At 43.8% G+C, this 22,996-nt stretch overlaps 1 protein-coding gene across 3 annotated transcripts; it reads right to left on the bottom strand.

Moving 5' to 3' along the window:
* Positions 1-845: 845 nt before the first annotated feature.
* Positions 846-22,142, bottom strand: LOC141060048 (gastrula zinc finger protein XlCGF66.1-like). Of its 3 annotated transcripts, none has more exons than XM_073556307.1 (7): positions 21,992-22,142; positions 6,681-6,822; positions 6,401-6,568; positions 6,194-6,317; positions 5,981-6,078; positions 2,353-2,410; positions 846-1,971 (listed from the first exon to the last, which is right to left on the bottom strand). In XM_073556307.1, exons 2-7 carry the CDS (start codon positions 6,786-6,788, stop codon positions 1,190-1,192), a joined length of 1,338 nt encoding a protein of 445 aa, XP_073412408.1. In that variant the 5' UTR covers positions 6,789-6,822; positions 21,992-22,142; the 3' UTR covers positions 846-1,189. The 3 variants fall into 3 exon arrangements, with proteins under 3 accessions (XP_073412408.1, XP_073412407.1, XP_073412409.1); XM_073556306.1 differs by having other exon boundaries at positions 6,681-6,791; positions 21,992-22,125; XM_073556308.1 differs by lacking the exon at positions 21,992-22,142 and adding an exon at positions 18,426-18,679.
* Between the last annotated feature and the right edge of the window lie 854 nt (positions 22,143-22,996).

Genomic DNA, 22,996 nt, shown 5'->3' with positions numbered 1-22,996 from the left:
GCGCCTTGTGTTTCTTTTCATTGAAGATTTTTTTTAAAGTCTATTTTATTTTCTACATCCATCATTGGTTGTGTGGATTGTGGGCTTGAGATATTTTCGGCTGATTCATCAATTACCACTTTTTACAAATTCATGTACCAACCTGCTCCATTTTGAAAAATCATGGCGCGAAAACATCAAGACAAAAAAAAAAAAAAAAAGAAAAGTGACTAAAAAAGCAAATGATTCACTAAACCAGGGATGGGGAACCCTGAGGACCGTAGGGGCTATTTATGGCCCTTACTAACCTATTCTGCGGCCCCTGTGCAGATTCCCGTGGACTAAGCTGCTGTGTCTGACGGCCGTCAGCCCTTTCATTTCTTCTTGCTTTGTGAGCTCGCGCACGCGATGTTCACTACTGAATGCTGAGGTTCACGCAATGAAACATTATGTCCTGACACCAGTGCCAGCTTCAGAGCGTTCCTTATGGGAGGAGTTGGCGCGGAATGTACGGCCCCCGAAGGATAGCATAAATACCCAAATGGACGGGAAAAAGGTTCCCCACCCCTGCACTAAACAAAAAAAAAAACCGACAGTATAAAAAATGAACAGTGACTTAAAATAAAAAAGCAAATGATGAGACGCTTCCTTTTTCACTAAACCAATATTTTGATCATTTTTTTTTTTAATATTGTTCATTGCTTCTGGGCCCATCTCCATACGTTGAAAATGTCTAGAAATATCCCCTCAGCCACTCACTGACCACCATGCCTCAAAAATACCTTCACACTATCTACTCTGCAAACTGAATATCAGGGAGTTCACAAACCCACCAACTTTAGGAGTCAGAAACTAAAGGCCAAAAGTTACCATTTCTTATTTATTTAGAATAGTGAAGAAATCGACAAAGGGAGGCACACGAGTACAGACTGGCTCCTGGACCTGGTCATACTATGGTATGGTAGCTCGTCTCTGTAAATGTAATTCCATGCTAAGCTACAAACGAGGACATTTAGGGACAGATGTTTCAAAATAAGTAGGAGACCGCGGTGTTCAACTAGAGAGGTCGAAAATGAACTCCTACTCTAGCACTAGTGTCCCGCTCTAGTGAGACTTCAAACTGTGCCATTCTTTTAAAACATCAGACCTGAAGGGGTTATGTTGTATATTAGAAGGCATATATAGACAGCAGCTTCACCTCGGAAACATTTTATAAAACAATTTGAACATTAAAATGAGTTTTCTTATGTCTTTCGAAATTGGATTTGTGGGCGAAACATTTCCCACATTCGGAACACGAATACGGCTTCTCCCCTGTGTGAGTCCTCAGATGTTCCAAAACATGCGATTTATTACTGAAACATTTCCCACATTCTGAACAAGCGAACGGCTTCTCCCCCGCGTGGATTTTTAGATGAGTCATAAGATATGATCTCCGACTAAAACTTTTCCCACATTCAGTACATGGGTGCGGCTTCTCCCCCGTGTGAGTTCTCTGATGACTTAACCAATTTTTCTTATGGTTAAAACATTTCCCACATTCTAAACATGAAAATGGTTTCTCTCCAGTGTGGATTCTTAGGTGGTCCACAAGATGCGATTTCTGGCTAAAATACTTCCCACACTGAGAACATGAATACGGCGTCTGACCGGTGTGAGTCCTCTGATGTCTCTTAAGTTGAATTTCTTTGGCGAAACATTTCCCACATTCTGAACATAAAAACGGCTGGGCGTCTGTCACAGATTTGTCAGGCAAAGTACGATTAGATTTATTTTTAAAATATTTCCATATATTTCCAGTTTCGACCTTGGTCGGCGACTGATCAGATGAAGGTATCCAGTGATCGGAGATATCGGAGGAAAAATTAATGCACTGAATGACGGCAGGTTCATCATCGGTGATTAATTTGGCTTCTATGATATTGTTTTCCTCTACTTCATAACAGAGAGACATATTGTGATGCGCATTGAAGTCTCCTATCCCATGTTCATCTGGAGAAAGAAACAAAAATTGGATATTTTTCTAAAGACACTAATGAAACTTTACTAAATCTGAGACAACAACAAGCAGTAAACAAAGTACAAAGGACATAGAGGAAAATGAGACATGGAGAGGTCCCACAGTACAATCTCCGGTAGAGATGGTGGCGGACCGACCACACTCCGTTTACATGCCACACCCAATTTTACAGACCACACCCACTTCCAGACCACGCCCCCATTTATACGCCACACCCCCCCCCATAAGGCCTTTCTTCACCCTAATAATCTTGGAAAAGAGAAAGAATGAGAATGGTAAAAACAACAATCACGAAGAAGACATTGTTCGCCAACTTTCCCACGAGCGAAACAAGATTTAAGAGTGTCTCTTACCACTCAATGACACTGATGAGACGTTTTCAAATCCACTCGACGTTCCACCCGAACTTTCCTGCAAGAATCCCACGTTAAAGACAGTTTACCCTAGTTTATCATCTATCCAGATGAAGGTCAAAAATCGTTAAAAAGACATGAATGACGCTATTCAGTCTACAATATAATATACTGAAAAACAAGAAAAAAAAATACAAGTGGAATAAAATTGTGAAAAAAAAAAAATACAACTCCTTCATTGCTTTGTTTTTATATCATTTATTGTATGGTAAAAATAACTTGGGAACCTGAATATTCAGGTCAGTAGGATCAGGCAGATTCCCATCTTGTGTATGTTTTATTATATACATTTTAGTAATTACAAAAAAAATTCAGAACGCTAGAAAATGTTTGTTTGCATTGCCAGAAACTCAGACCTGTCACTTTTTTTTTCCATCTATGGACCATCTATGGACCAGTATGCATGACTTTCTTATAAGCAGCATTTTCGGGTACAACGTTTTAATTGCTTTTTTTTTACATTTTATGTGGGAGGTGCAGCAGTGACCGAAAAACGGCAATTATGGAGTCTGAAATGTTTCCTCTCTATGGTGTTTACTATATGGGTTAGTCGTATATTTTCAGAGACTGATCATTTAAAGGACCCAGCGATACTAAATAGGTTTCTTTTAGAATTAAGTAAACGAGGGTAATTCAAACTTTTACGAGTTTTTGTAAAAAAAAATATATATTTTTTTTTATAATTTTCACTTTATTTTTCAGTCTCCCTAGATCTCTTGACCCTTGATCTCTCATACTATATACTGCAATACTACAGTATAAAGTAGAAATGGCAATCTCCTATAAATGGTGATGACGAGAGCCTTCAATAGACTCAGCTAGTGATGACGTGTTATCCGAGTGTCTCCGACGTGCTCAAATAACATGTTCGAGTCCTTGCGGCTGTCAGACGACCGCAACACGTGCGGGGATTGCTAAACAAACATGCGGCTGCGGGGACTCAAACATATTATTCGAGCATGCCCAACATACTCCGATAACACCCGAGCACGCTCGCTCATCACTACTGGCAACCCATCAGTACCAAAGTCATCGCAACACGGTGGCGGATACTTGACGTTGGAATGGTCACGTTATGCGATCGTAACACTAAAGTGCAGATATCAATGTGAAAAAGGAGCAATCAGCTCACCTGTCCGGTGCACAGCAAAGTACTCCAGCAAGAGCAACAGTCCAAATGATAACCGGCACTCATTGTTTTATCGATCCAGTAGTAGAAAAAGGCACCGAAATTAAAAAGGCAGAAAAGAAATATCGACTGTGCTCCCAGGCAACGGATATTTCTTTTCTGACTTAAAAGAATTGCTTTATTGATCCAGTAGTTGTTAAGAAGATGGGAGCGCCGGCTATCGTTTGGACTTTTGCAGTTATTATTTACATTCCAGAACTTTACATTTATCCACATTGAGTCTCAATTTACAAACAGTCTAACACAAGCTTATAGAAAAGCAGAAAACATTTGTAGCGACCACAACCAACAATAGACAGACCAAACGGCACAAACCGATCAGCCACAAGGTCACCACCGCTCATCAATGGCGGGAATAACGTAGAATAGCTTGTGACAAGGGCTCTTGATAGCAGTGGGATATATCAGGAAGTGAGAGAGCAGTCCGTTCTTATACTTTTTTTTATCTGGGACGCACTAAAAATGGACAACTGTAAAACTGTAAGGACCTGAAAGGTTTCAACATGGGACGAACTGTGAAGACTGGATGTCTGGGGCAGAGAATCTCTAAATCTCCAAGTCTGGAGGGGGGTTCCCGGTATACAGTGGTTAAAACCTATCCAATGTGGTCAAACAACTGGTGGACCAGCGCCAACGCCATCGGCCTCTAAGTCTTGTGGAGTCTGTGCCTTCATGGATCAGAAACAGAATGGGCATTTACAGAATATTAGAAAGGAGTTTTTATTGTTTTTTGGACTTCCAAGTATACAGTCATGGCCAAAAGTTTTGAGAATGACACAAATATTATATTTTCACATGATCTGCTGGCCTCTGGTTTTTATGTGTGTTTGTCAGATGTTTTTATCACATACAGAAATATAATTGCAATCATATTATGAGTAGCAAAAGGTTATATTGACAGAATGAGTTAATGCAGCAAGTCAATATTTGCAGTGTTGACCCTTCTTCTTCAGGACCTCAGCAATTCTCCCTGGCATGCTCTCAATCAACTTCTGGATCAAATCCTGACTGATAGCAGTCCATTCTTGCAAAATCGATGCTTTTATTTTGTCTGAATTTGAAGGTTTTTGTTTGTCCACCCGTCTCTTGATGATTGACCACAAGTTCTCAATGGGATTAAGATCTGGGGAGTTTCCAGGCCATGGTCCCAAAATCTCTATGTTTTGTTCCCTGAGCCATTTAGTTATCACCTTTGCTTTATGGCAAGGTGCTCCATCATGTTGAAAAAGGCATTGTTGATCGCCAAACTGCTCTTGGACGGTTGGGAGAAGTTGCTCTTGGAGGACATTCTGGTACCATTCTTTATTCATGGCTGTGTTTTTAGGCAAGACTGAGAGAGAGCCCATTCCCTTGGCTGAGAAGCATCCCACACATGAATGGTTTCAGGATGCTTGACAGTTGGCATGAGACAAGACTGGTGGTAGCGCTCACCTGGTCTTCTCCGAATAAGCCGTTTTCCAGATGTCCCAAACAATCGAAAAGGGGATTCATCAGAGAAAATGACTTTACCCCAGTCCTCAGCAGTCCACTCCCTGTACCTCTTGCAGAATATCAGTCTGTCCATGATGTTTTTCCTGGAGAGAAGTGGCTTCTTTGCTGCCCTCCTTGAGAACAGGCCTTGCTCCAAGAGTCTCCGCCTCACAGTGTGTGAAGATGCATTCACACCTGCCTGCTGCCATTCCTGAGCAAGCTCTGCACTGCTGGTAGCCCGATCCCGCAGCTGAAACACTTTTAAGAGACGGTCCTGGCGCTTGCTGGTCTTTCTTGGGCGCCCTGGAGCCTTTTTGGCAACAAGGGAACCTCTCTCCTTGAAGTTCTTGATGATGCGATAGATTGTTGACTGAGGTGCAATCTTTTTAGTTGCGATACTCTTCCCTGTTAGGCCATTTTTGTGCAGTGCAATGATGACTGCACGTGTTTCTTTAGAGATAACCATGGTTAACAGAAGAGAAACAATGATGCCAAGCACCAGCCTCCTTTTAAAGTGTCCAGTGGTGTCATTCTTACTTAATCATGACAGATTGATCTCCAGCCCTGTCCTCATCAACACCCACACCTGTATTAATGGAGCAATCACTGAAACGATGTTAGCTGGTCCTTTTAAGGCAGGGCTGCAATGATGTTGAAATGTGTTTTGGGGGATAAAGTTCATTTTCTAGGCAAATATTGACTTTGCAAGTAATTGCTGTTAAGCTGATCACTCTTTATAACATTCTGGAGTATATGCAAATTGCCATTAGAAAAAATGAAGCAGTAGACTTTGTAAAAATTTATATTTGTGTCATTCTCAAAACTTTTGGCCATGACTGTATATGCCGTGGAGATAAGTAAAAGCCTCATTACATGAATCTATAGAGGATTTGTAGAAATCTCATCTACCTGATGATCCCAGGGGACATTTTCCTCCTTCTCTGGCCGATCCTGGGAATCTAGAGGACTGGGACATCTCTCCGGGGGATTTCTCGGACTGGATCCATCTATAGGAGATAACCGCAGTGACTGAATACATTGTCTACATGTGATGAGCAGATGATGGGGAATCTAGACGACTCTCAGACCTGTTCTCTACACCCCAGGAAGGTCTCCTCTTACCCGGAGATGTGATGGACCGGTGATCCTCCATCATGGCGTCCTTGTACAGATCTTTGTGACCTTCTATATACTCCCACTCCTCCATGGAGAAATAGACGGTGACATCCTGACACCTTATAGGAACCTGACACACACAATGACCCGTCATTAGCAGACCCCTCCCCCGGCGTTATTGTATAATGTCCCAGCATTCCCGGCAGCGCTCACCTCTCCGCTCAGCAGCTCAGTGATCCTATTGGTCAGTTCTAGGATCTTCTGCTCATGTATCAGTGAATGAGGTGGAGGCTCGGTGATGTCACTCGGGGTCCTGCTCCGCCCTCCTGACACACGGGGGGTCACACACACACCAGACGCCGTCTTCACTACTGTGTGATCCTGTGTATGGGGAGACGCCGATCACTACACAGAGGCCAAGAATCCTTCACCTTTCCCGTCATTTCCCTGCTTTATTCCTAGAGATCAGAGTGATGTGATGTGAAGCTCTCACCTCTCCAGTGATCCAGTAGATTATCTCCAGGGTGAGGTCTAATATCCGAGCCGCCATGTGGTCTCTGTCCTGCTCCATCCTCGGGGGGTCACTAACAGAATGGATCATCGTCTTTCAAAGTAAAATTTTACCTGTGAGATTTCTGTACATCAAGAAATAGAGGAAACAAGAACTGAGCGCAAAAATCACATTTGGAAGGAAATCTTACATGAAGTTCAGGGTCTCATGAATTGGGAGTTACACAGGACTACACACCGTATACAAAGCAGGTGACATATATACCACATTGCGGATTATATTCCGTATTCGTTGTCCGACTCCCACTATAGTGAATGAAGTATTCCACAGGATACACACTGCTCAGCACCGCTGCAGATTAGTCTAAGTGCGCAGCCGTTAAATATGGCAGAAATCTGACACTCTTCTCTTCATACTGGTATGTGTTCATTTTCCCTGCTATTTACCCTTGTAAAACCTGAATATCTCTTCTCCCTTTGCAACATTTAATTTATGATATGAACATTTTCTTGTGTCTGTTCCCAAACGCTGTAAGGTTATCTAATTCAATTTAAAGCTCACCAGCAAGTTTGCTTGTCTTTACATATTATTTGCCTCCTTTTCTCACCTTGGATTCAGCAAGATCTCTTACTGTCGCTCTTATGCATTTGCGACTCTCATCTGGACTATTGCAACTCTGTACTGATTGGTCTCCCTCTTACTAAACTCTCCCCTCTCCAATCCGTCCTTAAGGCAGCAGCCAGGATCATATTCCTGTCCAGCAGCTACACCGATGCCCCAACCCTGTGACAGTCGTTGTACTGGTTGCCCATCCGCTACAGAGCAGGGCTGTGGAGTCAGTAAGCCAAACCTCCGACTCCTCAACTCCGACTCCACACCAGCCCTGCCTCACTACCGATCACATACATAAAGTGCAGCACAGATTCATCAACTAAAAGCCGAGATCCTTATATCAGGAACAGGACAGACTTTTATAGGACATTTCATAACTTTCCCAAATTCTTCAGCACATCCTGCATTGTACTACTGTACCCAATTATATATTTTAGGAGTCCGAGTTGCTCCATTTTATACTGACTCCAATTCCACCAAAATGGACACCAACTCCAACGTCCTGCTACAGAATTCAATATAAACTTATCTTTCTCACCCACAAAGCTCTTTACGGTTCTGCACTGCCCTACATCTCCTCCCTCATCAGTATTACCCTACACAACCTCTTTGCACCATTAATGACCTAAGACTAACATCCTCCATTATCCAAACTTCCCACTTCGGTCTTCATGGCTTCTCTCGTGCTGTCCCTGTTTTCTGGAATCCACTACCAAGGACAAATTCGGTTAATTGCCAGTATCCAGTTTTAAGCCTGCTCTAAAAACACATCTCTTTAGACCGGCCTTTCACCTGACCTCACTAATTAACTATTCCCTGCTCTCCCTTAAATGCAAATGCACACAATAGCACTTTGTATCTGTACTGTATAATCAATTTTTACCATTTGCCTTTTGTGTCCCCCTTCCCACATTTCCTTATAGATTGTAGCTTGCGAGCAGCAGGACCCTCACTCCTCCTGTAACTGGTGAACTGCAGCAGGACCCTCACTCCTCCTGTAACTGGTGAACTATGTGTTACTTTGTAAAGTCTGTAATCTTCCAGGCATCTGTCAATCTCATTCTCTCCTTAAGGCCGTATTCAGAAGTCCGGAATCATATAAGCATTGTTATTCTCATGGTTAGAGAACATGCACCCATTTCAGTGGCATGTAAAGGTTTTGTGCACCCCTGGTCACAATTACTGCTACTGTGAACAGTTAATTGTCTCTTCAGAGAGGAAGAGGACTAGAACTTTAGTAGTGCCACCTATAGGAAGTAGCATTCCTAAAAGTTAATGTCGACCCTTTAATGAGCCTTGTCACATGACTTAGAATAAAAGCCAAACCAGAATCTCAATTTGCAGACACTGTGTTTCGGGATACTGCCCATCATCAGTGCAAAGAGTGAGATCTGGTTTGGCTGTGTGAGAGGCATCTGACCCATATCCAAGAAGTATTGTTTCTCCTTGCGGAAAATGACATGCTAAACATGCCGAGATGCTTTAAGTCTCCTCACCTCGGCATTCTTAGTATGTGAACAGTTAGGCATGAAATGATCTCTAAGAGGCCTAAAGTTACAGATGACACATTTCTGTTGTGAGCTCATTTTCGGGTTTGCCTCTGGCTTCTGGTGAGGGTTATGGAGCTGGCTGTGCTGACAGAGGAGTAGTGAGTTCTCTATCTGGACTCCCTCTGTTGGTGAAGGGAGGTAATGAAGCTGATCTAAATGGCAGAGACCGGCCACCTGAGGAAGAGGACTGTGATTGGACATCAGGAATTTCTGATTGGATTTAAGGCAGCCGACTTCCTAGTTTCTTGCTGGTGATTTCTCCTGACTGTGGCTTCTGGTTTCCAGTTTGGTTCCTGCCTTCTTAAAGCTAAGTTTTCTCTGCTATTGTTCATATGAGTTTTCGTCTGGTTTACTTAGTTTTTGTGTTCAGCCAGCCCTGGCTAGGACTGGGCTGAATCCCTATTTTGTCTCTGATCAGTTGATCTCTTTTGCTCTGTCTTCAGAATATACCTGAGTGCTGATATAGGGAATTGAAGTCTAGCGACTTCAGGGCCTTTTTCTATCAGACGTGTTGGAACTTTTTTTGGCAGGGTTTTTGGCGTGATTGCAGACAGCAGCTTTTCTTTCCTGTCCTTTCTAGTTAGTGAGGGCCCCATCGTTTACTCAGCCTTTCTATTTGTGTTTGTGTTTTTATCTTGTTTCACCGACAATACATGTTGGGGGCTGTCTATTGCTTTGGGGTCTGCTCTGGGGCAGTTTAGATTTTCACTTTCTTTCTTTAGGCTTATTTAGTTCTCCGGCTGTGACGAGGCGTCTAGGACCACCGTAGGCACGCTCCACGGCTACTGCTAGTTGTGTGTATAGGATCAGGGGTCTGCAATCCGCTAGTTACCAACCTCTCGTTTTCTGGGCTTAGCTTGCTTTTTGTTTTTTCCTCCTCGGTGACTCATTCATAACACATTTCCTTTGTATTTTAGGCAAAAAAAATTGTCAGTCATCTTTTAAATTTCAAAAAGGAAAATAGGTCAATGCAAAAGTTTGTGCACCCTGCATGGTTACTACCTAGTAGGGCCCCCTTTTGGAAGAATCGCAGCTTGTAAACACTTTTTGTAGCCAGACAGGAGTCTTCCAATTCTTATTTGAGGGATTTTCCTCCGTTCTTCCTTGGACAATTCCTCCAGTTCTGTGAAATTCCTGGGGCATCTTGCTTCCTCTGCTATTTTGAGGTCTAGCCACAGATTTCCAATGATGTTCAGATCAGGGGACTGTGAGGGCCATTGTAAATCCTTCATTGTTGTGAGTTCATTTTCCCTTCACTACTGAGGCCCGAGGAACTCCCTCTTCTGGCAAAGAAAGGTAGTGAGCCTGATTATCAAACACCTGAGTCTGATGATGATGACTGGCTGAGTGGAGTTACTGACTGGATATAAGGCTGCCAACGCCCTTCTGCCCTGCGGGTGATTTCTCTGTGGGATCCTTGGAGACCAGTCTGAATTCCTGCTCCTCTAAAGCTAAGTTTTCTGCTCGGCCTTTTGCATTTGTGCTTAGACTTTGTTTTGCTTTGTTTTTCTGGATTTCTGCCATTCCCTGCTGGGGTGTGCTGAATTCCATTAGCTCTGTCTTCTGAAAATACCTGAGTGCTGATTTAGTTTTTGAAGCCTAGCTGCTTCAGGGTCTTTTTCATATCAGCTTGTTGGCTTATGTCTTTGATAGGGTTTTGGCAGATTGCAGACAGCAACCTTCCTTTCCTGTTCTGTTTAGCTAGCTTGGGCCCCATCGTTTGCTCAGCCTATCTTTCTATCTGTGTGTGTTTTTTCATCTTGCTTCACCGTCATTATATGTTGGGGGCTGCCTTTTACTTTGGGGTCTGCTCTGGGGCAGTTTAGATTTCCTTTTCTGTCTTTAGGCTATTTAGCGCTCCGGCTGTGATCGAGGGGTCTAGGGCATCGTAGGAACCCCCCACGGCTACTGCTAGTTGTGTTGATAGGTTCAGGGGTCTGCAATCTGATAGTTGCCAACTTCTCTGGTTTTCTGGACGTAGCTTCTATTTTTGTGTCTGCCTCCTACGGTGACTCAATCATAACAGAATCACCCGCCATACCGCAGATCCTAGGGTACTCAATAGCAGGAAAGAATTGTAAAAAAAAAAAAAAAAAAAAGTGTATATTTTTTCCTCTATATCTCTGAGGCCGTAGGGGGAATTTTTTTTTCTCTCAATGGAGATAAAGCAATTGTCTGATCGTGTGGAGAAGCTCGCTGCGGAAGTGCGGGGAATTTCCGCCTACCTTGCTCATTCACATGCTGCTGAACCAAAGATTCCTACACCTGATGTATTTTTTGGGGATCGGTCTAAATTTTTGAATTTCAAAAATAATTGTAAATTATTTTTTGCCTTGAAGCCTAACTCGTCAGGGAGCTCCGCGCAGCAGGTTAAAATTGTCATCTCTTTGCTGCGTGGCGATCCCCAGGATTGGGCGTTTTCTTTGAAACCAGATGATCCTATTCTGACTAATGTGAACGCATTTTTTCAGGCCTTGGGGTTGTTGTATGACGAACCTAATGCCATTGATCAGGCTGAAAAGACCCTGCTGGCATTGAACCAGGGTCGTGAATCTGCAGAATTGTACTGTCAAAAATTCCGAAAGTGGGCAGTACTTACTACCTGGAATGATAATGCCTTGGCTGCTCTCTTTCGGAAGGGGTTGTCAGAAGCCGTAAAAGATACCATGGTGGGATTTCCTGTTCCCTCTGGTCTTGACGATTCTATGTCATTAGCCATTCAGGTTGATCGGCGTTTGCGCGAACGCAAAGCTGCACGAGAGGTGTTGCCACCTGTTGAACAAATGTCTGAACCTATGCAATGTGATAGAGTTTTTTCCAGAGAGGAGCGTCAGGAGTTCAGAAGGCGTAATAAGTTGTGTTTTTTCTGTGGAGATGCCTCGCATATTATTTCTGTCTGTCCTAAACGAGAGAAACGCTTTGCACACACGTTTTCTGTTGGTGGTGTTCAACCTAAGTTTCTTCTGGCTATTACTCTGATCTGCTCCCTGTCCACATTTTCCGCCAAGGCTTTTGTGGATTCGGGAGCAGCCCTAAACCTAATGGACTTGGATTTTGCTAAACGTTGTGGATTTCCGATGACACCTCTGCAGACGCCTATCCCTTTGAGGGGGATTGATGCTACTCCTTTAGCTAAAAATAAACCTCAGTTTTGGACACAGGTGGTAATGCGGGTCGCCCCAGACCATCAAGAAAATTGCAGATTTTTGGTGTTGCATAATCTGCATGATACTATTGTTCTGGGGTTTCCCTGGTTACAAATTCATAATCCAGTTTTGGATTGGAAATCTGTGTCTGTGGTGAGTTGGGGTTGTCGGTGTGCCTTTAGTGAGGCTCCGGTGTTTTCCACCTCTCCTCAGTCGCATGATGTTCCTGATTATTTGGCGGACTTTTATGATGTATTTAGTGAGAATGAGTCTGCGTCTCTGCCTCCTCATAGGAGTTATGACTGTGCAATTGAACTGAGCCCGGGGTGTAAATTTCCCAAGGGTCGGCTCTTCAATCTATCTGTACCCGAGCACGAGGCTATGCGATCCTATATTAAGGAGGCGTTGGAGAAGTGTCATATTAGACCATCCTCGTCACCCTTAGGTGCCGGTTTTTTTTTTGTAGCCAAAAAGGATGGATCATTAAGACCTTGTATTGATTATCGTGCCCTCAACAAAATTACTGTTAAATATCAGTATCCGTTACCCCTGATTTCTGATCTATTCTCCAGAGTTAAAGGTGCTTGCTGGTTTACCAAGCTTGTCCTCAGGGGGCGTATAATCTTATTCGCATTAAGCATGGGGATGAATGGAAGACGGCGTTTAATACTCCGGAGGGACATTTTGAGCACCTGGTGATGCCTTTTGGGCTCACTAATGCCCCTTCTGTCTTCCAGTGCTTCATGAACGATATTTTCCGAGATTTTGTGGATAAATTTTTGATTATCTATCTGGATGATATTTTGATCTTCTCCAAGGATTGGGATTCTCATGTGGAACATATTCGGACTGTGTTCCGGATCTTGAGGGAGAATTCCCTGTATGTCAAAGGATCTAAATGCCTTTTTGGAGTACAGAGGATTTCTTTTTTGGGATTTATTTTGTCCCCGTCAACTACTGAAATGGACCCGGCCAAGGTACAGACCATTTACGATTGGGTTCAGCCCACTTCTTTGAAGGCCCTCCAGAAGTTTTTGGGTTTTGCTAATTTTCATCGGAAATTTATAGCAAAATTTTCTAGTATTGCCAAGCCATTGACTGATTTGACTAAGAAGGGTGCTGATGTGTTAAATTGGTCTCCGGAGGCTGTTTCTTCCTTTCAGGAGCTGAAGCGAAGATTCACCTCCGCCCCGGTTTTGCGGCAACCTGATGTCTCACTTCCGTTCCAGGTAGAGGTGGATGCTTCTGAGATTGGTGCAGGAGCTGTTTTGTCCCAAAAGGATCCTGTAACATCTAAAATTAATCCCTGTGCTTTCTTTTCTCGAAAGTTCTCTCCATCTGAACGTAACTATGATGTGGGGAATCGGGAACTGTTAGCCATGAAATGGGCATTTGAGGAGTGGAGACATTGGTTGGAGGGAGCTAAGCATCAAGTCGTGGTCCTCACTGACCACAAGAATTTGATTTACCTAGAGTCGGCTAAGCGCTTGAACCCTAGACAGGCTAGGTGGGCCTTGTTTTTTTACACATTTTGATTTTGTGGTCTCTTTTCTTCCTGGAACCAAGAATGTCAAGGCAGACGCCCTCTCTAGGAGCTTCTTTGCTGATTCTCCTGTGGTGACCAAGCCTGCTACCATCTTAGGCGAAGGGGTAGTTCTTTCTGCCATCTCGCCCGATTTGAGACGTGCTCTGGAAGAGTTCCAGGAGGACAAACCTGAGCGTTGTCCCAGTGGAAAGTTGTATGTTCCTGACCAGTGGAAGAAGAGAGTGATGTCTGAAGTTCATTGCTCTGCTTTGGCTGGTCATCCAGGTATTTTTGGTACTAGAGATCTGGTGAGTCTGTCTTTTTGGTGGCCCTCCTTGTCTCGTGATGTCAGGAATTTTGTGCAGTCCTGTGGGACGTGCTCCCGGTCTAAATCGTGTTCTCGCTCTAGTGGGTTGTTGATGCCTTTGCCTGTCCCCAAGAGGCCATGGACCCATATTTCAATGGATTTCATCTCTGATATGCCTGTCTCTCAAAGGATGACTGTTATTTGGGTGATTTGTGATAGGTTCTCTAAGATGGTTCATCTTGTACCACTCCCTAAGTTGCCGTCTTCCTCTGAGTTTGTGCCCCTGTTTTTACAACAGGTGGTTCGCTTGCACGGGATTCCTGAGAACATTGTATCTGACAGAGGAGTGCAGTTTGTGTCTAGATTTTGGAGAACTTTCTGTTCCAAGCTGGGAATTCAGTTGTCCTTCTCCTCTGCTTTTCACCCTCAGACCAATGGGCAGACAGAGAGAACAAACCAGACCTTGGAGTCATATTTGAGATGTTTTATTTCTGCTGATCAGGATGATTGGGTTTCATTTTTGCCCTTGGCCGAATTTCCTTTAAATAATAGAGCTAGTTCTGCCACTTTGATGTCACCTTTTTTTTGTAACTTTGGGTTTCATCCTCGATTTTCTTCAGGGCAGGTGGAGCCCTCTGCCTGCCCAGGTGTTGACACTGTGGTGGAGAGAATGCACCAGATCTGGGACCAAGTGGTGGATAAGTTATCTCTCTCCCAGGAAAAGGCCCAGCGGTTTTCCAATCGACATTGGACCATTGGTCCCCAGTTTAAGGTTGGTGATATGGTGTGGTTATCATCAAAAAATATTGCTATGAAGGTGGCTTCTCCTAAGGTTAAGCCTAGATTTATTGGACCTTACAAGATTTTGGAGATTATTAATCCGGTCTCTTTTCGTTTGGCTCTTCCTGTCACATTTAAAATCCATAATGTGTTTCATAAATCTTTGTTGAAGAGGTTTGTTGAACCTGTTGTTCCGGGAGTGGCACCTCCAGACCCTGTATTGGTTGAGGGTAACATGGAATATGAGGTAGAGAAAGTACTGGATTCCCGTCTGGCTAGACAGAGACTCCAGTATTTGGTTAAGTGGAAGGGTTATGGTCAGGAGGATAATTCCTGGGTCTCTGCCTCTGATATTCATGCCAAAAGATTGGTGCTTGCCTTTCATCGGGCTCACCCTGATCGCCCTGGTGGCGTGGTTGAGGGTTCAGTGACCCCTCCTCAAGGGGGAGGTACTGTTGTGAGTTCATTTTCCCCTTCACTACTGAGGCCCGAGGAACTCCCTCTTCTGGCAAAGAAAGGTAGTGAGACTGATTATCAAACACCTGAGACTGATGATGATGACTGGCTGAGTGGCGTTACTGACTGGATAAAAGGCTGCCAACGCCCTTCTGCCCTGCGGGTGATTTCTCTGTGGGATCCTTGGAGACCAGTCTGAATTCCTGCTCCTCTAAAGCTAAGTTTTCTGCTCGGCCTTTTGCATTTGTGCTAGACTTTGTTTTGCTTTGTTTTTCTGGATTTCTGCCATTCCCTGCTGGGGTGTGCTGAATTCCTTTAGCTCTGTCTTCTGAAAATACTTGAGTGCTGATTTAGTTTTTGAAGCCTAGCTGCTTCAGGGTCTTTTTCATATCAGCTTGTTGGCTTATGTCTTTGATAGGGTTTTGGCAGATTGCAGACAGCAGCCTTCCTTTCCTGTTCTGTTTAGCTAGCTTGGGCCCCATCGTTTGCTCAGCCTATCTTTCTATCTGTGTGTGTTTTTTCATCTTGCTTCACCGTCATTATATGTTGGGGGCTGCCTTTTACTTTGGGGTCTGTTCTGGGGCAGTTTAGATTTCCTTTTCTGTCTTTAGGCTATTTAGCGCTAAGGCTGTGATCGAGGGGTCTAGGGCATCGTAGGAAACCCCCACGGCTACTGCTAGTTGTGTTGATAGGTTCAGGGGTCTGCAATCTGATAGTTGCCAACTTCTCTGGTTTTCTGGACGTAGCTTCTATTTTTGTGTCTGCCTCCTACGGTGACTCAATCATAACACTTCATCTTGTATCTTTTGAGGTCGTCTATTGTGACGTGTGTTTTTTCCATGTGTAGAAGCCATCCTCTTCCTCTTTTCACCTTCAGCTTTTTTACAGATGGTGTTATGTTTGCATCAAGAATTTGTTGAAATTTCATTGACTCCATTCTTCCCTTTTCCCGTGAAATGTTCCCCATGCCATTGGCTGTAACACAACCCCAAAGCATGATTGATTCACCTCCATGCTTAATGATTGGCGAGTGTTCTTTTCCTGAAATTCTGTGCCCTTTTTTCTCCACACATACCTTTGATCATTGTGGCCAAAGTTTTCTATTTTAACCTAAGTCATATAACAAGGCTCGTTAAAGGGTCGACTTTGACTTTTAGGATCGCTACTTCCAATAGGTGGCACTAGAGTTCTAGTCCTCTTCCTCTATGAAGAGACAATTTGCATAATTAGCATATTTCCCAGAGGAGTATTGTGGCTTTAAGTCTCCTCATCTCAGCATGCTTAGCATGTCATTCTCCGCAAGGAGAAATGATACTTCTTGGATATCAGTCAGACGCCTCTCACAAAGCCAAACCAGATCTCACACTTTGCACTGACGAGGGGCAGCACCCCGAAACACAATGTCTGCAAATTGAGATTCTGGCTTGGCTTTTATCCTAAGTCATGTAACAAGGCTCGTTAAAGGGTCGACATTGACTTTTAGGATTGCTACTTCCAATAGGTGGCACTAGAGTTCTAGTCCTCTTCCTCTCTGAAGAGACAATTTGAATAATTAGCATATTTTAACCTCATCACTCCAAAGGACTTATTTCCAAAATCCATCAGGCTTGTTTAGATGTTCTTTTGCATACATCTCACACTGAGCTTTATGGTGAGGACGCAGGAGAGGTTTTCTTCTGATGACTCTTCTATGAAAGCCATATTTGTGCAGGTGTCTCTGAACAGTGGAAAAATGCGCCACAACTCCAGATTCCTAATGATGATGATCGTGAACAAGCCATAACCGTAACAGGCTAATTAAGGTCTGACACCTTGGTGAAAGTTATCTGAGCACATATCTCCAAGGGTGCCCAAACTTTTGCATAGGTTCATTTAGCTTTTTGTAATTTTTAAAATGAAAAAAAAAAAATGACAATTTCTATATTTTGTTTGCTTATAATACAAAGGAAATATATGATCTTTAACTTTAGGCCTTTTAGAGATCATTTCATCTTAAACTTGCTTAACTGTTCAAAATAACAGTAATTTTGACCAGGGGTGCCCAAACTTTTACATGTCACTGTATAGTCTATGGGTCTGTTCACGTTGGTACTGCGCCATGTGTGTCCGATATTGATGAGAGTGAGGGCTTAATTTCACACATACAAGTCTACAGGTCAAGGAAACTGATGGACAGCACAGGGATGGCACGAGCGTACAATCCACGCGCTGTCTGTGATTAACATTGTAATGTATAGAAGTTTTGCAGTTTTTGTTCCTTTTTCATCAGTTAAAAATCACTGATAAAATTCTGATGGTAAAAACTGCCAGACGGACAAAATACTGATGAAAAATCAGACAGAAACCACTGATGGACAAAGGTCCGGGTTTATTCCTAGGAGAAAAATCACAGATCTCTGACTGAGGCCTTACAGCAAGTGATTCTGCAATCCACCCAGAACTTCCGCCGTTTCCACTCTCAATCTGCCCTGCAGGAAGCCTCTAACCACATTCTACCATTTATCTCCACTGTGTATTGTTACAGAACCCCCCAGCATCCTGAATAGGAGATGCATGTATGAAAGGTACAATGTGAGATGCATACCCCTAATGCAGCAACCGACCGGCTGCGACCCCTGGGCAGAGGTAAACGAGATATCCCTCTTCTGACACCAGTGTAACGGGGTCTTCTGTGCTGTAATACCTCGTACATTACCACCCCGTGTTTCAGGAGGTCCACTCTGCTTTTCCTCACTTCTGAATGAAGGACGCTGGCTCGAAAGGCTTTGTAACATGGGAACATATAAAAGATCACTGCTTCTCCACGTATTTCCAGTGTGATAACATTTTACTCACCGGTCTCTGAATATATATACAGAGGACAGGACAATCAATATGTTGGCGGGACAGTACTGTAGATAACAGGCTCCAATTAAGACGCCAGACGTAGATTACAATAGCTGCAGGTGGCCGGCGACCCCCGATCATTTACCGTGGGATATCTCGTTTACCTCTGCCCAGGGGTCGCAGCCGGTCGGTTGCTGCATTAGGGGTATGTATCTCACATTGCACCTATCATACATGCATCTCCTATTCGGGGTGCTGGGGGGTTCTGTAACATGTATAATCCAAATTAGAAGACAGCACACCATTAGTATACATGCTCTTAAAGGGGAATTCCACTTAAAAACAAAAACTCTTCTCTTACAACAATCCCCCACTGTTCTCATTGCTGCGCTACAGGGTCCTCACCGTTCCTTCTGTCGTGGTAACCCTATAAATTTCAGTTATAAAGCTAAAACTGAAATACAAAATTATCAAAGATATTTAAGTATATTTAACTGTCTAAATAATCAAAGTATAAATATTTACCGTAACACAAATACTTCATCAGCTACAAAAAGATCACTGCTGAGGATAGCGCCGGCTGAGCAGTGATTTACTGCGTCTCAAGTCCCCTCGAGTAGATTATATATACAACTCCCCCCAAATTATATACAAAGCCCTGCAAATTATATACAAAGCCCCCAAAATTACATACACAGCCCGCGCAAGTATATTATATACACAGGCCCCCAATTATATGCCCAGACCCTCCAAGTATACTATATTCACAGTCCCCCAGGAATATATTACATACACAGCCCCCGCGAGTATATTACATACAGTGGGGCAAAAAAGTATTTAGTCAGTCAGCAATAGTGCAAGTTCCACCACTTAAAAAGATGAGAGGCGTCTGTAATTTACATCATAGGTAGACCTCAACTATGGGAGACAAACTGAGAAAAAAAAATCCAGAAAATCACATTGTCTGTTTTTTTTTCATTTTATTTGCATATTATGGTGGAAAATAAGTATTTGGTCAGAAACAAAATTTCATCTCAATACTTTGTGATATATCCTTTGTTGGCAATGACAGAGGTCAAACGTTTTCTGTAAGTCTTCACAAGGTTGCCACACACTGTTGTTGGTATGTTGGCCCATTCCTCCATGCAGATCTCCTCTAGAGCAGTGATGTTTTTGGCTTTTCGCTTGGCAACACGGACTTTCAACTCCCTCCAAAGGTTTTCTATAGGGTTGAGATCTGGAGACTGGCTAGGCCACTCCAGGACCTTGAAATGCTTCTTACGAAGCCACTCCTTCGTTGCCCTGGCGGTGTGCTTTGGATCATTGTCATGTTGAAAGACCCAGCCACGTTTCATCTTCAATGCCCTTGCTGATGGAAGGAGGTTTGCACTCAAAATCTCACGATACATGGCCCCATTCATTCTTTCATGTACCCGGATCAGTCGTCCTGGCCCCTTTGCAGAGAAACAACCCCAAAGCATGATGTTTCCACCACCATGCTTTACAGTAGGTATGGTATTTGATGGATGCAACTCAGTATTCTTTTTCCTCCAAACACGACAAGTTGTGTTTCTACCAAACAGTTCCAGTTTGGTTTCATCAGACCATAGGACATTCTCCCAAAACTCCTCTGGATCATCCAAATGCTCTCCAGCAAACTTCAGACGGGCCCGGACATGTACACCCCCCCTGAGGAAGGAGCATAGAGCTCCGAAACGCGTGTCGGGGTGACGCTGGCACATGCTCTGCCCTCATCTCCTCTCCCTATTAGCCGTTTGGCTTAACTAGGTATGTTCAATTGTACATATACTGAGAGTTTATAGAGTGCCTTTATATGTTAGTACCGATTTGTGTTATCTCATTTATTATTATGATCTCTTGAGATGTCTGCAGTTTGTGTCAGCGTCTTGGGCTTTTAGCCAATTTTCACAATGTGGTGATTCGCTATTTCATCTGTGTGTTTTTTATAATAAAGAATCTTTTTATGGATATTTCATGATAATTTTGGGACTTGTTGTCGCTCTTTTTTCTGTTTGGTTTGTGATGTACAGGCTTAAGCAGTGGGACACGTCTGGCACTGCAGGATCTGAGTCCATGGTGGCATAGTGTGTTACTTATGGTAGGCCTTGTTACATTGGTTCCAGCTCTCTGCAGTTCATTCACTAGGTCCCCCCGCGTGGTTCTGGGATTTTTGCTCACCGTTCTTGTGATCATTCTGACCCCACGGGGTGGGATTTTGCGTGGAGCACCAGATCGAGGGAGATTATCAGTGGTCTTGTATGTCTTCCATTTTCTAATTATTGCTCCCACAGTTGATTTCTTCACTCCAAGCTGGTTGGCTATTGCAGATTCAGTCTTCCCAGCCTGGTGCAGGGCTACAATTTTGTTTCTGGTGTCCTTTGACAGCTCTTTGGTCTTCACCATAGTGGAGTTTGGAGTCAGACTGTTTGAGGGTGTGCACAGGTGTCTTTTTATACTGATAAGTTTAAACAGGTGCCATTACTACAGGTAATGAGTGGAGGAAAGAGGAGACTCTTAAAGAAGAAGTTACAGGTCTGTGAGAGCCAGAAATCTTGATCGCTTGTTTCTGACCAAATACTTATTTTCCACCATAATATGCAAATAAAATGAAAAAAAAACAGACAATGTAATTTTCTGGATTTTTTTTTCTCAGTTTGTCTCCCATAGTTGAGGTCTACCTATGATGTAAATTACAGACGCCTCTCATCTTTTTAAGTGGTGGAACTTGCACTATTGCTGACTGACTAAATACTTTTTTGCCCCACTGTACACAGCCCCCGCGAGTATATTACATACACAGCCCCCCCAGTATATTATATACACAGCCTCCGCGAGTATATTACATACACAGCCCCAGCGAGTATATTGCATACACAGCCCCCGCGAATATATTGCATACACAGCCTCCGCGAGTATATTGCATACACAGCCTCCGCGAGTATATTGCATACACAGCCCCAGCGAGTATATTATATACACAGCCCCCGCGAATATATTACATACACAGCCCCCGCGAGTATATTACATACACAGCCCCCGCGAGTAGAATATATACAAAACCCCCCCAAATTATATACACAGCCCCCGCGAGTATATTACATACACAGCACCCGCGAGTACATTACATACACAGTCCCCGCGAGTAGAATATATACAAAACCCCCCAAATTATATACACAGCCCACCCCCAGTATATTATATACACAGCCCACCCCCAGTATATTATATACACAGCCCACCCCCAGTATATTATATACACAGCCCACCCCCAGTATATTATATACACAGCCCCCCCCCAGTATATTATATACACAGCCCCCCCAGTATATTATATACACAGCCCTCCCCAGTATATTATATACACAGCCCCCCCCAGTATATTATATACACAGCCCCCCCCCCAGTATATTATATACACAGCCCCCCCCAGTATATTATATACACAGCCACCCCCTGTATATTATATACACAGCCCCCCCCAGTATATTATATACACAGCCCCCCCCCAGTATATTATATACACAGCCCCCCCCAGTATATTATATACACAGCCCCCCCCCAGTATATTATATACACAGCCCCCCCCCAGTATATTATATACACAGCCCCCCAGTATATTATATACACAGCCCACCCCCAGTGTATTATATACACAGCCCCCCCAGTATATTATATACACAGCCCCCCCCAGTATATTATATACACAGCCCCCCCAGTATATTATATACACAGCCCCCCCCCAGTATATTATATACACAGCCCCCCCCAGTATATTATATACACAGCCCCCCCCCAGTATATTATATACACAGCCCCCCAGTATATTATATACACAGCCCACCCCCAGTGTATTATATACACAGCCCCCCCAGTGTATTATATACACAGCCCACCCAGTATATTATATACACAGCCCCCCCCCAGTACATTATATGCACAACCCCCCACAGAGTCCATTCCAGGCATCAGGCCGCCCCCCACATGCTGTTCACCATCCAGGACAACTGCGGGATAAGAAACCGAGAGAGGAAAGCAGAATTATAGAGGAAACAAAGGAAGCGGCGGCTCACCGAGCGGTCACTGCGCATGTCACCTCCTGGAGGGGACAGGACCTGTGCTGACGTCACTGTCATGTGATCAGGTAACTACAGGGGCGTGACTGGAGGCCCTTCCGTGACATCACAGGAAATGCCCTGCTTTACTCCTCCCCTCACGTGACTGATCATCGTCACATGACCATGACATCACCAGGAGTGCTGCTGCAGTGACTGATAGAACATGAACACTGATGGTGCTACAGGCTGTGTAGATTTTCTTCCCGCTGATTTTTCAGCGCAGATTTTAAGAAATCCGCAGGTCAAATTACCTGCATTTTTCCTGCGGATTTCTTCTTTTATTTTCCAGCGGTTTTTGTGCAGTTTTCCACCTGTGGATTTGTAGAATGGAGCAGGTGGAAAACTTCAGCAAAACCGCACAAAAGAAGTCACATGCTGCTTTTTTTGGACTGCACAAAAACTGTGCAGAAAAAACCGCAGCGTGTGCACAGCGTTTTTTTTTTTCATTGATTTACATTGTACTGAAAATCACAGTGCGGATCCGCAGCAAATCTGCATCATGTGCACATAGCCTTACAGTACAATGTAAATCAATGAAAAAAAAACCGCTGTGCAGACGCTGCGGTTTTTTCCGCGCGTTTTTTGTGCGGTCCAAAAAAAGCAGCATGTGACTTCTTTTGTGCGATTTTGCTGCAGTTTTCCACCTGCTCCATTCTACAAATCCGCAGGTGGAAAACCGCAATAAAAAAGGAAGAAATCCGCAGGAAGAAAATCTATGTGTGCGCATAGCCTTAGGCGCGATGCAGCGAAAAATGTAAAAGCCGGATCTGGCGCCGGTTGCCACCGGATCCAGCTTTTTTCCCCCATAGACTAGCATTATCGCTGCATTGCGCCTGATGGCCATGCGGCGTGTCCGGCTTTTGCTGGATACGGCAAAAAATGCCTGTCCGGCGTCTGCAAAAAACGTTCCCTGCAACGTTTTTTTGACAGCGCCGGACCGTTTTTTTCCACTGCGCATGC

The sequence above is a fragment of the Dendrobates tinctorius genome, unplaced genomic scaffold (genome assembly GCF_039654945.1).
Source record: "Dendrobates tinctorius isolate UK_male_01 unplaced genomic scaffold, ASM3965494v1 ptg000232l, whole genome shotgun sequence".
NCBI classification, from domain to species: Eukaryota; Metazoa; Chordata; class Amphibia; order Anura; family Dendrobatidae; genus Dendrobates; species Dendrobates tinctorius.
Note: the sequence above shows the minus strand (reverse complement) of the source record. Positions and strands in the feature narration are given on the sequence as shown.

Coding starts and splice junctions, on each gene's coding strand:
- LOC141060048 (XM_073556306.1), bottom strand. CDS start 22,054: ATGACAGTGACGTCAGCACAGGTCCTGTCCCCTCCAGGAGGTGACATG. Junction 6,318..6,400: donor CTGAGCTGCTGAGCGGAGAG/GTGAGCGCTGCC, acceptor TGTGTGTGTCAG/GTTCCTATAAGGTGTCAGGA. Junction 6,079..6,193: donor CCGGTCCATCACATCTCCGG/GTAAGAGGAGAC, acceptor TATCTCCTATAG/ATGGATCCAGTCCGAGAAAT.